Source organism: Antedon mediterranea, chromosome 4 (assembly GCF_964355755.1).
Source record: "Antedon mediterranea chromosome 4, ecAntMedi1.1, whole genome shotgun sequence".
Classification (NCBI taxonomy): Eukaryota; Metazoa; Echinodermata; class Crinoidea; order Comatulida; family Antedonidae; genus Antedon; species Antedon mediterranea.
The window spans coordinates 7,374,974-7,389,748 of record NC_092673.1 but is presented as its reverse complement, the minus strand read 5'-3'; the positions used below and the strand labels follow the sequence as shown (position 1 = coordinate 7,389,748).

Genomic DNA, 14,775 nt, shown 5'->3' with positions numbered 1-14,775 from the left:
CAAAAACTAACGATCTTTTTTATTAATATCGAATAGGTAATTACAAAGTCGTGTCATTCATTAATTATGTATATGCCAACATCTTTATTACACCACCATAGTATCAGTTTATTCTCCATTTTTATAACAAACGGAATGTGGTTATAAGTATGCTCATCAAGATATAAATCATACATAAACGGAATGTTTATAGACCCGTTATTTGTATATTGAAAAAGCTACAAAATAGAAAAAAAAATGTGCACAAGGTCAATTTGAAGGAGGTACTGTATGATATCATCATCATAAGGTATGTCACACCACAACTGAATACCCTCGAATGTTTTCCATTTCTTCTTCTAAATCTAATCCAGTTCGAAGTCCTGTCTTGATTCCTTCTCTCCCCATTTTTTTTTGTGACATTTTTTGTCCACCTATTGTTAATTTTATGTCAGGTATCCTGCTTAACTCCATGTCATTTCTTCATTTATTTATTTTGTTGGTAAAATGGCTGAACTTATCATTGTTTTTTTAGTATGAGTTGTAGCATTTGTCCTTACATTGCATCCATTTGGCATAACAGTTCCCATATATTTCTTCAAACTATATCTACTTTATTAAAAACCTCCATATCGATATTCTCATAAAGTGAGAATCATTATAAACTGATAGCACAATTAATAATGTCCTATACTTTATTACTAAATCAAGTAGGAATCTAAATTACACCTATAAATCTATAAAATCAAGGTTTTTATATTACTTTGCTAGTAATAAAATGATAATCGAATGACATACATTTCTCTATACAATTACCACTTTACACAAAAAATAACTCCCTTAAAAAATTAAAGAATGTTGTTGTTCAAAAAACAAGAAACAATTGTTTAGAATGTTGATATTATAAGCCTAATCGTGAAAACATTTCAGAAGCAAGTAGGCAGTCGATTCTTATCGGTCACAAACATTTCAAGGCCCATCAGATTAGATAAAACTGTAGTCGTACCTGCGGTCATTGTCGAGTAAATGTAATTAGTCATGAATAGAAATACATATCATCAATTTCAGCCACCAGTTTTGCTGAACATACGAAACTGAGCAATAGCACATCAAACATTCTTAAGTAGTGGTGGTAAAAGGAATTCACAAAGAAAAATATTTACTGAACACTTTCGAGAATGTTAATAAAACTTTTATAGCGGCATTCTTTAAAAATAGATCAAAGCACCGTTCAGATCTAGTCTACATCATAAAGCATTATAAAATACCAAGCAGATATTAACAGGTACATGTATCGCTTCTCTTTCTGTAAAGAAATCACAAATCTCAAAGCGTTGTACTCAAACTGTAAAAAACCGTCCAGAAAAATAGTGCAATGAAAATTAAAAAACAACGATACTATAATAATAATAATAAAGGTAATCTTATTTTATATTACCACTATTCTTACGTATATCATGCACATTTAAATGTATTAAAAAGCAGAATATTATTATTCAATTGTTTTTCCACAGAAAATATTCGATAAGGAGTCAAATGCATAATATCCCATCGGTCAAACTGCTACAACATCGAAATTATTTTCTCTAACCTTTTTGAACTTTATTTAAGTTGATCGTCTACGTGTTGTTTGAAAAGGAGAGTTAGAAAACCATATTTAAACAGATGTTTGAAGAGTAATGTATATATAATTTATATTCAAATACTCGTTTGTGAATAAGGTTTAACGCACAAACTACTGTTACCCGTTCGCACTACTTTGGCTTACATAAAATATTTAATAATAAAATAAAACAAACCATGAAAGAGAGCCCTGTAATAAGGGAATAATATTATAAATAAGTACCGTATGTAGATGAATGAATATAGAAGATGAGAAAATCAGTGACAGTAAAAACTACTATCTTTTACAAGGACTGTTTAATCTGTGTCTACACTACCAAACTAGTTTGCCCTATGGTCATCACATTTTATTGTCACATAAAGTCTGTTACCAAGAATCTGTATTCATTACCGTATGTTTCATTCATCATTATGTTTCATTTTTCTTCTCATTTTTTATTTTATCTTCATTTTTTTAGTATTCTTTCTTTCTTAATTTCAAAGTAAAATTTGTTATCGAGAAGAAACTAGACATTTTCGTAGAAACTAAATGTTTCCGATAATTAAAAATATTCCATTTGATTAAGATTCCGAGTAATTATTCTATACTTGCGAGGAGTTTGTTAACTTTATCGTTTGCACATAATTTCAGAAATATGACTGGGTCGACTTTTAGCTACTCATGATTATTGTGTTATAAATCTTTCAATCAAGAAAAACAAGAATATGTAGAGAGAATTCCATAAGTTATTCAGTAAGTAGCATAACAAGAACTGCTTAATCTTTATTACAATTTTCAAATTTCATTTCATAGAAAGGCCAATGACACATGTTAACTTTTAATAGATCTATAGAATACTATTATATAAGTTCACTAAGTTAAAAAAAAGGCAAGATACATCAAGAACTTAATTTAAATGCTACCATTAGAGAACTTACCAATACAATTTTAATTATCAACGTGAAATTACCGATAATCAATTCTTATTGCCGATTGTCAGCGTGAAATTTCTGATTGTCAAAGTGAAATTGCCGATTTGTCAAATTAACGTGAAATTACCGATTTGTAAAAGGGAAATTTTCTTTTTTGTCAACGTGAAATTACCGTCTAACATACAATTATTTTTATAATGAAAAATATCAACTTGAAATAACCAATTAACAGCGTATTGAAATTGCCGATTTGTCAAATTATTAACGCGGAATGTTTAGCATAAATATAATTACTTTAAAAATAATAATAATTGTTATAACTTTGTTATAAAATTTTATAATATTTTACTTACAATTGCTTCATTCTTCTTCTCCATCTTGTAAGGTAATATTTTTGCATAATATGTACTGGGCTCTAAGTTTTTCCCTTTTATAATTATATGACTAGGAACTTGTTTGGTCAACAAATCCAACCAATCCCAACATGACAATTACGGTGACAATTGTTTATTTTGTGTCACTTTGTCAACTACAATACCTTCCTCTATAGATTCAACTGACCAGGATAATAACTTTTACAAGTGTGTAAACAAGGGGCTGTATAATACGATTGGTATGGAAACAAACACAACAGTAAAATGATTGAGGTCATAAATATAAATGAATTTTAAGACTTGCTGATTGTTAGTGGCTCTCTCCAATTGTTACTCGTATTTAGTCTGAGTGTTTCTGTCTCACCAAAGTCTTCATTAATTTACGTTGTACTATTCATCGTTAGGCCAGCAAAGTACAACAAGTTAAAATTAAAGCTTGGTTCTCACGTATGCACGCGCGTCTCTATAATTTGACCACGACGCGATCGATCATCGAAGCTGTGTCACCTGTGCTGCGCTTAGTGGTCAACTCACTATGCCTAGGTTGCGTCTCTGAGTGCCAACCGAGCTTTTAACAGCTGAATGACAAAATATCGTTACCGCAAATGTCTCCTCTACCACTTTTCCCTCAACAATTATTTTTTTAGAATTCTTTATTTTTCATCAAAATATTCTTGAGACCAAGGTAACAAAAGGGATTAATGTATTTGCTTATCTTCAAAATATTCAGTTTATGCGGATGTTCGAATATTACCGGTTGCGTAGGCCTCCTATCATTATAACAAGTTTTATTATAATCAAATGAATTGAATTTAATATTATTATAATCCAAAACACAAAGAGTACAGTTCATGGCCCTCTAAATAATTATTTATTAACCGTAGAGATACGCACAATACAAATATTGTTACTAATAGAGAACCTTGTACAGTAAGATAAACTACTGATTGTATAATTTGATTGTGGTTTACTGTGTAATTACGCAGCACTTAGACTAGACTGCGCCAGAAAAAAAAAACACCCGTGCGCATGCCTACAAAGCGACTGTGGTGGTGTAGCTGCTGTGACAACTATTGACAAATTAGATTAGGCTACTTATATTATAGTGTTTGGGGAAACCCCTGACGACTACTTTAAGTTTACTTTAAATTTGACACCAGCGACCCACATCTTGTAACGTCATTCAGTACAACAAGGGCAGATAAGTACGAAGATTTTCCGGATGTTGAAATCTGTATTAACGGGAATATCCGCATTTTACTGATTGGTGAATGTCGGTAGAGACTAGATAAAACTAATTATTGGCGCTGTCTCAGATGGATGACCATCGATTACTTATCACAAATATATTTATATACATATTACTGTTATATACATATTAGTGTTATATACATATTACTGATGTAAACCTTGAAACACATTTCATTACAAAACGACACCTATAGCAAAACATAATTACAGAACTACATCTTAGGTATTTCACTAAAATTAGATTATCCTCATCAGTTGGGGTAATCCTGATCTGTTGCTTCTCTTTTGAGAAGCTTCAGTTTTATGGATTATATACTATGTGATGAATGTGGGATTAATGATTCAGGTGAATTATGACGCCCTGGATCTGGAGGTTCTCGACCTTCCTCCTAATCCACTTCTGATTCTGGTGAGGATAATGCTTTTTAAAAAATTGTTTTCAATTCTATGAAGTGGTCATTTTAAAAAGCATTTATACGACCTACAAATCGACTGTATATTTTTTTTAATAACGTTTCTGTTAACACAATAATTTTTATGATCTGTTCACAAAAAATAAAAACAAATAATCCACCTAATCTTAAAGATGTATTGTTCATTTAACTAATTCCAAAAAAATAAAATATTTTGGTTCAAAAAATAACTTTGACTTTCAATCAAAGTTTCCGATCAAACATATCTTATAATGCAACGCGCTTATTTGGCTACTCTGTATGCATAATCATAAAACATCATCGCGATCTGTGTGAAGACCTTCTCAACCGTGACAAGTTGTAAACAATCCTAATTAGCATCATGCATAATGCATACTTATGGTTTGAAATCTTTGTTTACTTTCGCTCCTGACGATTTTCCAGACGAAATGTAATCAAATTAATTTACTTGTTAATTACGTAAGCTTTAAATTTTCAACTTAAAGTGAATAACTTTAATATTACTTTGATATGACCAATTTAAATTTAGAATATTTTGACCTTCATTTTCTTGTGTTTCAAGGGACAATACATCTTTAAGATTTAATTATGAACCTTATTATGTAAAATGATATTATGCTTTAAGATAAGATAAGATAAGATAAGATAACTTTATTGATCCTCAAAAAGGAAATTCATTGCTCGTCATAATAACAAAGAAAACACTATAAAAACAAATATAGCATAAAACCATTCATATAAAAACATCTAAAAAATTACAAGATAACATTATCTTCTTGACTTCCTGTTGTACTGGATGATACCGGAGGGAATAAAGGATTTGGCATATCGATTTGTTTTCATACTGAGGAGCCTCAATCTACCACTTGGATTAAGTTGGTCTATGATCACTTTGTGGAGAGGATGAGAGGCATCCGACTCAATGCCTATTTACACCAGGACGATAACTATCGACGATATAAATAAGCATGCATTTTCTTAAATAACTATAGAATAATCATTTATGCTGTCTTTCATAAAAATAATATTTTTTAAACCCAATCAAATGACGTCATGATTAATAAAAACAATAAAATCGTTGTATTGTCACGATATTATTGGTCTTATTAAATCACGACGCCTCTTGACGTGTGAAAATATAATTTTTATCAAAAGAAGCATAGATGGTTATCCTATAGGTATAGGATGAAAACTTCTTAAATTCCTTTTGTTTCATACAAGAAAAATACATGCGTATCATTATCTCTTTCCTAGATTCTGTAAACTTTGGAATGGTCTTCCCTCTGAATTAAGTGAGCTTTCTCTCCTCCTTGGCAGGTTTCGAGAATTCGAGACTAGTCTTCGCCAACACTATTTCTTTTGGATTTTACCTGGTCCCTGCTGTATTTTTTTACATAAATGTCTCTTATTTTTTCTCGTCATTTATTTTATATTTATATTATATTTTATTTATGTTAAAGGAAAGTCTTTAAACAGCGATTGGGTTCGCTTGTGACAATCCTGGCTTTTTGTTTCATTATATATTTTTATGTTTTCTGTTGTAATTGTAATGAGCCGATATTGAATAAATCAAATCAAATCAAATCGTCGATCGTTATCATCCTAGTATAAATGGATCTTTATTATTAATTATATAATAATATACATATTCATTATTTAAATTAAGTCACGCTTGACCAACTTTGGGTCGTTTTAGCATTTTTGTTTTTGTCCGTAACGTCGCTTGGTCGTCGAAAAGTTATAAAAGATGCCAAAGGTTGTGACAAGAAGTATTGTTGTATCAGACACCAAAGATCGTGAGGAATACAAGCAGGAAAAACCTCTACTAACATATTATTGTATGTGTGGGCAAATGGTTTTGATTTTAGGTGAGGTTATTTTAAAGTAGACATGCCTAGGCCTAGGGAGTCCCGATCTCTGTTGAAGTTGGAATTGTAAAGCCTATGCGAGGCAGTTTTCTTGGCGACTTGTCACTGCCAATAACATTGTTATGTAGGCCTACATGTATCTGTATTAAAGTGATATTGTTCGAAATCAAATATTTGTATCCAAAATCTAATAGGTGATCTGTTTAACATAACATTTAGGTTAACACTTCTTGTGTAATATTTTGCGAAAATCGTGTTATTTGTATTATAATTCATAAATTAGATTTACTTTACGATTACTACTCTCTAAGAATTTGTTTCGAATTTATGCCATGCTGCCCTCTATCGTTTGTATAAAGAGATTTTTGCTACGTTTTCTCTCTCTCTATGTATGATGATGAATTATTTATTTTAATTGTTTTTTATTAGTTATATTGTTTAAATGTAGATTTAAAATCATTGGTTTTGTAAAACCATATTTAATACATGCCAGACTAGATTAGATTATTGATGTAAACGATTGAAAAAATATTTTTTTACAAAACGACACCTATAGCAAAACATAATTACAGAACTACATTTTAGGTATTTAATAGATTTAGATTATCCTCATCAGTTGGGGTAATCCTGATCTGTTGCTTTTCTTTTGAGAAGCTTCAGTTTTATGGATTATACTATGTGATGAATGTGGGATTAATGATTCAGGTGAATTATGACGCCCTGGATCTGGAGGTTCTCGACCTTCCTCCTAATCCACTTCTGATTCTGGTGAGGATAATGCTTTTTACTTTATGTTTATTATATTATTGTCGACATATCTAATTTATGTCAAGTCAAATACTGGATTTGTTAAAAGTTTTAGATATTTGTCATTGTTTTTGACACTTACCAAAGAATATATATAACAAGAATGAGTATTCTGCGATTTCTCCATGACAAATTTGTAACAGAGAGTGAGGCTGCCCTCATAAGGGCGGATGTAGACAGATTAAATAAGACTTGATTTAATAGATATTATACATGTCACATTAAATAGAATTATGATAATATATTTAGCAATTGTAAACCATTTTATAATACATATTTAATAACAAACTAGTGTACATTCATTTTTCTACAGACACTTATTTACTAACATGCTAAATTAGTTCACAAAAAAGGCCTAACAGCAACACCAAAAAACAACGAAGCGTTACTGAGCACGGCCTATTCTTTACCATTAATAAACTCTCAAATGAACTTAAACAGAAATCTTCCTTTTCTAGTTTTAAATCTAATTTCAAACACAAAATGGTGTCAGAATATGCTACATAATTTTTCGCCGATCTTTTATCCTTATTTATTTGGTGGTGATACATGGCATTAAATCTTTCACCCTGGTATTCAATAATCTCCGCTACATTGTATCGTTATACTTGTTAATTATACCATATTTAATTATATTTCATATTGTACTCTAATTGTTATCATTATCCCTTTTATCATTATATTATATAATTGCCTGGTTTATCTTAACTTCTATAATTTAAATTTTTTTTATTTTTGATTTTATGTACTTTCACTATTATATATTTATATTTTAGTCTACTCTGTAGCAATGTTAGTATACTTATAGGCATACGGGGGTCACGACTTAAAGTTCAGTGAACTTACTGTGACCTCCATCCACCCACATTTAATATATGTTGTGTAAATTATAAGTGAGTGGAAAAAATAAATAAACGAAACGAAACTATTGCCGCATACTAATCTACGCCCGGTAGATTAAGTATTGTTTTTATGATATAAATTAGTATAAAACACATGTTATTAATACAGTAGGATACAAATTTCATTAACATTCATTTGTTTTACCAGAAACAAGTTGATAGCATTTTTTATCATGAAAATACTACCGGTGGTCCAGCCTTTGATTAGTGTAACTGTCACAAAAAGTTGTATACATCCCAGATACATCCTCACTTATGGCGGTGCCCTACCACATAGACAATATTACTGTTACAGGGAAAATCGCGGATTACTCATTCTTGTGATATTATATTCTTTGCACTTACCAATGAATAACTGCAAAAAAGTGTTAGCATACAGTACCTTTATCATGTCTTTTGTAGATTGCACTTTAGATAAATTACCACTGCGACAACGTGATGGTGCTCGAGTCGTTGATGCAAGCAAGCATGTGTACAAGACGACATGTGAACGCGATGAAATGGTACATTTGAAAAGGTAAATAATATTACAAAATTACTATGTAAATACATGATTGGTTGAAACTGCATCACATGACTACGTAATTTGTACGATGACATTGACATTGACTGGTTGTTTTTGTGCGATTATTGTGTAACTGTCATTAAACATACATAAAATCCAGCAAATTCTTCGAGTAAAAACTTGTGAATCATCACGAGACAACGTTTCACACGATGCGCCACGTTGACCATTTGCTTCCCAAAATATTTTAACTAAACTATTTAGACCGTTTGTCATTGGTCAATACTCACAGGAGTAACCTGGTACATTGCGGCGTGGTGAATATCCAGTGATTTTGTCTCGAAGAAGGTGAATTATTATTATTAGTAATTATTCAATTTAGCAGATATTCCAATAAATATACATAATATAACAGATATCGTCTTTTAAATCAGCGCTTAAGGAATATATATATTCTCTCAAGCTAAATATCATTCCCTCTAGGATGTCAAATCTTATATGTCACCTCTAAGCAGGAATATCTGTATATAATATTTTGTGTTGATGTAAAGTTTGTGGTACACCATGTATGTACATTAGTTACGTGACATTTCCATTAATATACGTTGCTTGTGAGTAAAAGTGCAGTGACATAAAGTTACAGTTGCACTGTATAGTTACTGTATAGGCTTCGATCAATATGCTTCGATTGTCCTCTGCACTATCTACATACGTGGTCACGGTGTACCACAAACTTTACATCAACATATCACATTGGTTTTCAACATTTAAACCTTCAAACATTATGTTAAATAATGTTTCCCATTTTGAGCACAGTACAGTACATTCATTCACACAATAGACCATACTACAACAATATTTCATATGGAGACACTCAAAAGACAGTGACTTTCCAAACAACCATCTTCCTTTTCATTGCAGACCAGGAGGAGTTGAAAGACAATACAGAAAGAAATGTAAAAGGTAATTATAACATATTATTGATAACATATTAATAGTCAATTTTTACAGTTATCTCATATGGTCCAATAGACATCAGTAAGGTACTGTAGTACTCCACCTGTTATTACAATATTAATAATCCTATCCATCATCCTCCAGTGGACGCATCCAAGATAGAGTTCACAATACCACCATTACCACTTTTTTGTTTATCATCTGATTCTGTGAACCAAATCCTCTAACTAGATGGACATGGTAGTAAATGAATGACCTAATCTGTTGCTCAATAGCAGTCGGTGATTTTAACAATATTCTATATTTTCATTAGGAGATGTGGTGAGTGTAGGTACTGTACTGTACCAACAGGTGGGTCATGGAGAATCTTTATCCATTGCTTGCCAGAATGCATTGCCTCCATACTGATCCCCATGGTTTGTTCTGTTATAGTATGTATGTGGTTTGATGGTCCTTTATTTCCTTATTTTTACTCCAAAGTGTTATTTATTTATCGTAGATGCGGTTTACGATTGTTCTATCACCACAAAGAGAAAGACACCAGTGTATTGTTTGTAGTAGATGGAGCTGTGTACACTAGTGGTGAGGGACCAGCGCTGAAACCACTACCTGTCAAAGATGATCTAAAGCGTAATAAAAAGGTTAGAATTTACAATTATAATATACTAAAAATTGCTCATCTCATCAACTAGCTCACCCCATCCTTTCCAGCCTAGCTGTGTTCAGTGGCACAACGGCTATGAGTGCTCACTGGCTAAACACAATGGCCCAGAGGAACAAAAAGGCATTAAAATTTAAAAAGCTAAAGACGCCTGAGGCACTTAGTGTCCCTAAACCAGACCTCTGCGTTACATCTTTGACTGTGTTGTCTTGGTCCCGAGCATGTCCATTCTATTAAAGATCCGTCACAGTGTATACTAGAACCACTATTAAGAGTGAACCCCGGTTGGCCATAGTGTTAATGACCCTCGTTCATTTCACAGGAAAGTGTCACATGAAAAGAAATGTCACAAAAGGCTGTAATATAAGATAATGTAAGGCTTTTTTTTTGCTTTGTAGGTTATGGTCACAAAAAGAACAAAGGAAATGGGTAAATACAGTTCAGTGACTGTCTCAACAATTGATGAAGAAGAGGACGAGATTGAAGCGGTCAGTGTTTTTTTATTCTTCTATTTAAGGGTAACCATTGAGAGATTGCTTTAAAGTTCTACAGCTTATAAAGTTTATTTTATTTCTGACTTTGTCATGTGAGATTACCTTTTGAATCTTTGAAATTTATATATCTTTTTCTTAATTGCATATATAGAGAGAAATTGCAGATTCCTATGCACAGAATGCAAGAGTGATTGAGAAGCAATTGGAAAGAAAGGGGATAACAAAACGGAAAATGGAGGAGGTAAGCCTACAATTTGAAAACTCAATTACATGTGTACAGTATTTTATAGTATGTTACTGTGTGTATTGACATACAGTAGCATGACATCCATGTTACTGTGTGTATTGACATACAGTAGCATGACATCCATGTTACTGTGTGTATTGACATACAGTAGCATGACATCCATGTTACTGTGTGTATTGACATACAGTAGCATGACATCCATGTTACTGTGTGTATTGACATACAGTAGCATGACATCCATGTTACTGTGTGTATTGACATACAGTAGCATGACATCCATGTTACTGTGTGTATTGACATACAGTAGCATGACATCCATGTTACTGTGTGTATTGACATACAGTAGCATGACATCCATGTTACTGTGTGTATGGACATACAGTAACGTGACATCCATGTTACTGTGTGTATTGACATACAGTAGCATGACATCCATGTTACTGTGTGTATTGACATACAGTAGCATGACATCCATGTTACTGTGTGTATTGACATACAGTAGCATGACATCCATGTTACTGTGTGTATTGAACAGTAGCATGACATTCATGTTACTGTGTGTATTGACATACAGTAGCATGACATCCATGTTACTGTGTGTATTGACATACAGTAGCATGACATCCATGTTCCTGTGTGTATTGACATACAGTAGCATGACATCCATGTTATTGTGTGTATTGACATACAGTAGCATGACATCCATGTTCCTGTGTGTATTGACATACAGTAGCATGACATCCATGTTATTGTGTGTATTGACATACAGTAGCATGCCATCCATGTTACTGTGTGTATTGACATACAGTAGCATGACATCCATGTTACTGTGTGTATTGACATACAGTAGCATGACATCCATGTTACTGTGTGTATTGACATACAGTAGCATGCCATCCATGTTACTGTGTGTATTGACATACAGTAGCATGACATCCATGTTACTGTGTGTATTGACATACAGTAGCATGCCATCCATGTTACTGTGTGTATTGACATACAGTAGCATGACATCCATGTTACTGTGTGTATTGACATACAGTAGCATGACATCCATGTTACTGTGTGTATTGACATACAGTAGCATGACATCCATGTTACTGTGTGTATTGACATACATTAGCATGACATCCATGTTACTGTGTGTATTGACATACAGTAGCATGACATCCATGTTACTGTGTGTATTGACATACAGTAGCATGACATCCATGTTACTGTGTGTATTGACATACAGTAGCATGACATCCATGTTACTGTGTGTATTGACATACAGTAGCATGACATCCATGTTACTGTGTGTATTGACATACAGTAGCATGACATCCATGTTACTGTGTGTATTGACATATAGTAGCATGACATCCATGTTACTGTGTGTATTGACATACAGTAGCATGACATCCATGTTACTGTGTGTATTGACATACAGTAGCATGCCATCCATGTTCCTGTGTGTATTGACATACAGTAGCATGACATCCATGTTACTGTGTGTATTGACATACAGTAGCATGACATCCATGTTCCTGTGTGTATTGACATACAGTAGCATGACATCCATGTTACTGTGTGTATTGACATACAGTAGCATGACATCCATGTTCCTGTGTGTATTGACATACAGTAGCATGCCATCCATGTTACTGTGTGTATTGACATACAGTAGCATGACATCCATGTTACTGTGTGTATTGACATACAGTAGCATGACATCCATGTTCCTGTGTGTATTGACATACAGTAGCATGCCATCCATGTTACTGTGTGTATTGAACAGTAGCATGACATTCATGTTCCTGTGTGTATTGACATACAGTAGCATGCCATCCATGTTACTGTGTGTATTGAACAGTAGCATGACATCCATGTTACTGTGTGTATTGAACAGTAGCATGACATCCATGTTACTGTGTGTATTGACATACAGTAGCATGACATCCATGTTACTGTGTGTATTGACATACAGTAGCATGACATCCATGTTACTGTGTGTATTGACATACAGTAGCATGACATCCATGTTACTGTGTGTATTGACATACAGTAGCATGACATTCATGTTACTGTGTGTATTGACATACAGTAGCATGACATCCATGTTACTGTGTGTATTGACATACAGTAGCATGACATCCATGTTACTGTGTGTATTGACATACAGTAGCATGACATCCATGTTACTGTGTGTATTGACATACAGTAGCATGACATCCATGTTACTGTGTGTATTGACATACAGTAGCATGACATTCATGTATGTATATGCCGTTACTGTGTTGCCATAGTTTGACATCCATGTTACTGTGGGTATATGGCATCCATGTTACTGTGTGTATTGCCATAGTATGACATCCATGTTACTGTATATAAGTGCCATAGTATGACATCCATGTTACTGTGTCTATACATGCCCATAGTATGCCATTATTCTATGTTACTGTGTATAAATGCCATAGTATGGCATCCATGTTACGGTGACTGTATATGTGAGCATGACATCCATATTAAATCATAGTGTATCGCATTATGATGTTACTGTTTCTTTCTGTAGTAGTAAATGTAACCTTCACTCAACTACCTGTACAGTGTGAAATGAGTTTGCAAGACACCCTGAGAAATGTCGCAGGGTGATTCTAGTACCTGATTTCAACTATCAATGTTTTTTTTTACAGGCTGCAAGAGAAATTGCAAAGAAAGCCAAACCAAAGGGAACGCTAATTGACAACATGCATAAATGATCAGGAATGAGCACATCATTATCCTAAGAGATATTAAGCATAGTTTAGCGATTTTCCTGACTCTGTTTTGCTCTTAGTGTTACGGGTTTTAAAAATTTTTTTTAATAAATATGATTTGTTGTACAATTAAGAAAACAACTATGTAACAACTATTTTTTAATGTTAAAACAGTAACACTATCAGTAATACTGTACTGAGATTCAATTTTCAGTTTCAGCAGCAGTTTATCAGCATTTGTCAATGTACAATTTGAAGAATTTTCCATTTGTTGTACACTGCAAAGCGCCAAAATGAATAAATGAAGATTTCCTATTCATTTGAATGAAAGTAATATATAAATGATTTGTGAAACATTGGTCTAACACTCAGCATGTATTTTTATACATTCTTTGTCAAATAAATGTGTAAATATTTTAATATTACTATGTGTATGTTGATGTTTTAATGCAAAAAAGTCAAAACGTATTATCCATTTCTTTATGTCAAATTCCTCAACACTGTCAGGATCATTAGACCAAACCTTGGTTATCGATGAGAGCGTATCTCCATAATTCGGTTTGGGTTTCTTTTTCTTCTTTGTTAGCGCTTCACGATATTATTCACTTTATAAATCCAGGATATTATTATTATTATTATTTATCTCTGAAATCGTAGCGCTGTACATATTTTTTATTCCAGTCATTTTGTATCAAACGTGTATGGAAACATACTCCCAAAAAGCAGCTAGTAATCAGTGCACCTGGGTGGACAGAAGTGTCTTGTCGAAGGATACAAGCAACGCGACAAGCATTGCATTCGAACCTACTATCTCAAGATCAGTCGTCCAACATCCAACACACTGCGACACGCGCCCTTTAATGAACAACACCTTTGGGCTTTTCAATAAAATCCTGAAACTAATTATGCACTAAAATGTGCACATGTATTAGATTATTATCCTATGGTGTCAACTCATACAATTTAGTTTTCATAATATAAAAGGGTTAGGATTTTTTTTCTCGGCATATAGATAGATCAGGA

The 14,775-nt window shown here is 32.9% G+C and overlaps 1 protein-coding gene and 2 non-coding genes across 3 annotated transcripts; all 3 read left to right on the top strand.

Moving 5' to 3' along the window:
* Nucleotides 1-4,387: 4,387 nt before the first annotated feature.
* LOC140048154 (U8 small nucleolar RNA) lies at nucleotides 4,388-4,544 on the top strand. The gene has a single exon (XR_011845061.1). It is a non-coding gene; the product is annotated as a U8 small nucleolar RNA (small nucleolar RNA).
* A 1,748-nt stretch (nucleotides 4,545-6,292) lies between these two features.
* On the top strand, nucleotides 6,293-14,775 carry LOC140046514 (STING ER exit protein-like). Its single transcript, XM_072091183.1, has 7 exons — nucleotides 6,293-6,441; nucleotides 8,553-8,667; nucleotides 9,577-9,618; nucleotides 10,112-10,253; nucleotides 10,672-10,761; nucleotides 10,919-11,008; nucleotides 13,690-14,775. The coding sequence occupies exons 1-7, from the start codon at nucleotides 6,321-6,323 to the stop codon at nucleotides 13,753-13,755; spliced, it is 666 nt and encodes a 221-aa protein (XP_071947284.1). The 5' UTR covers nucleotides 6,293-6,320; the 3' UTR covers nucleotides 13,756-14,775.
* LOC140048156 (U8 small nucleolar RNA) lies at nucleotides 7,051-7,205 on the top strand. The gene has a single exon (XR_011845062.1). It is a non-coding gene; the product is annotated as a U8 small nucleolar RNA (small nucleolar RNA).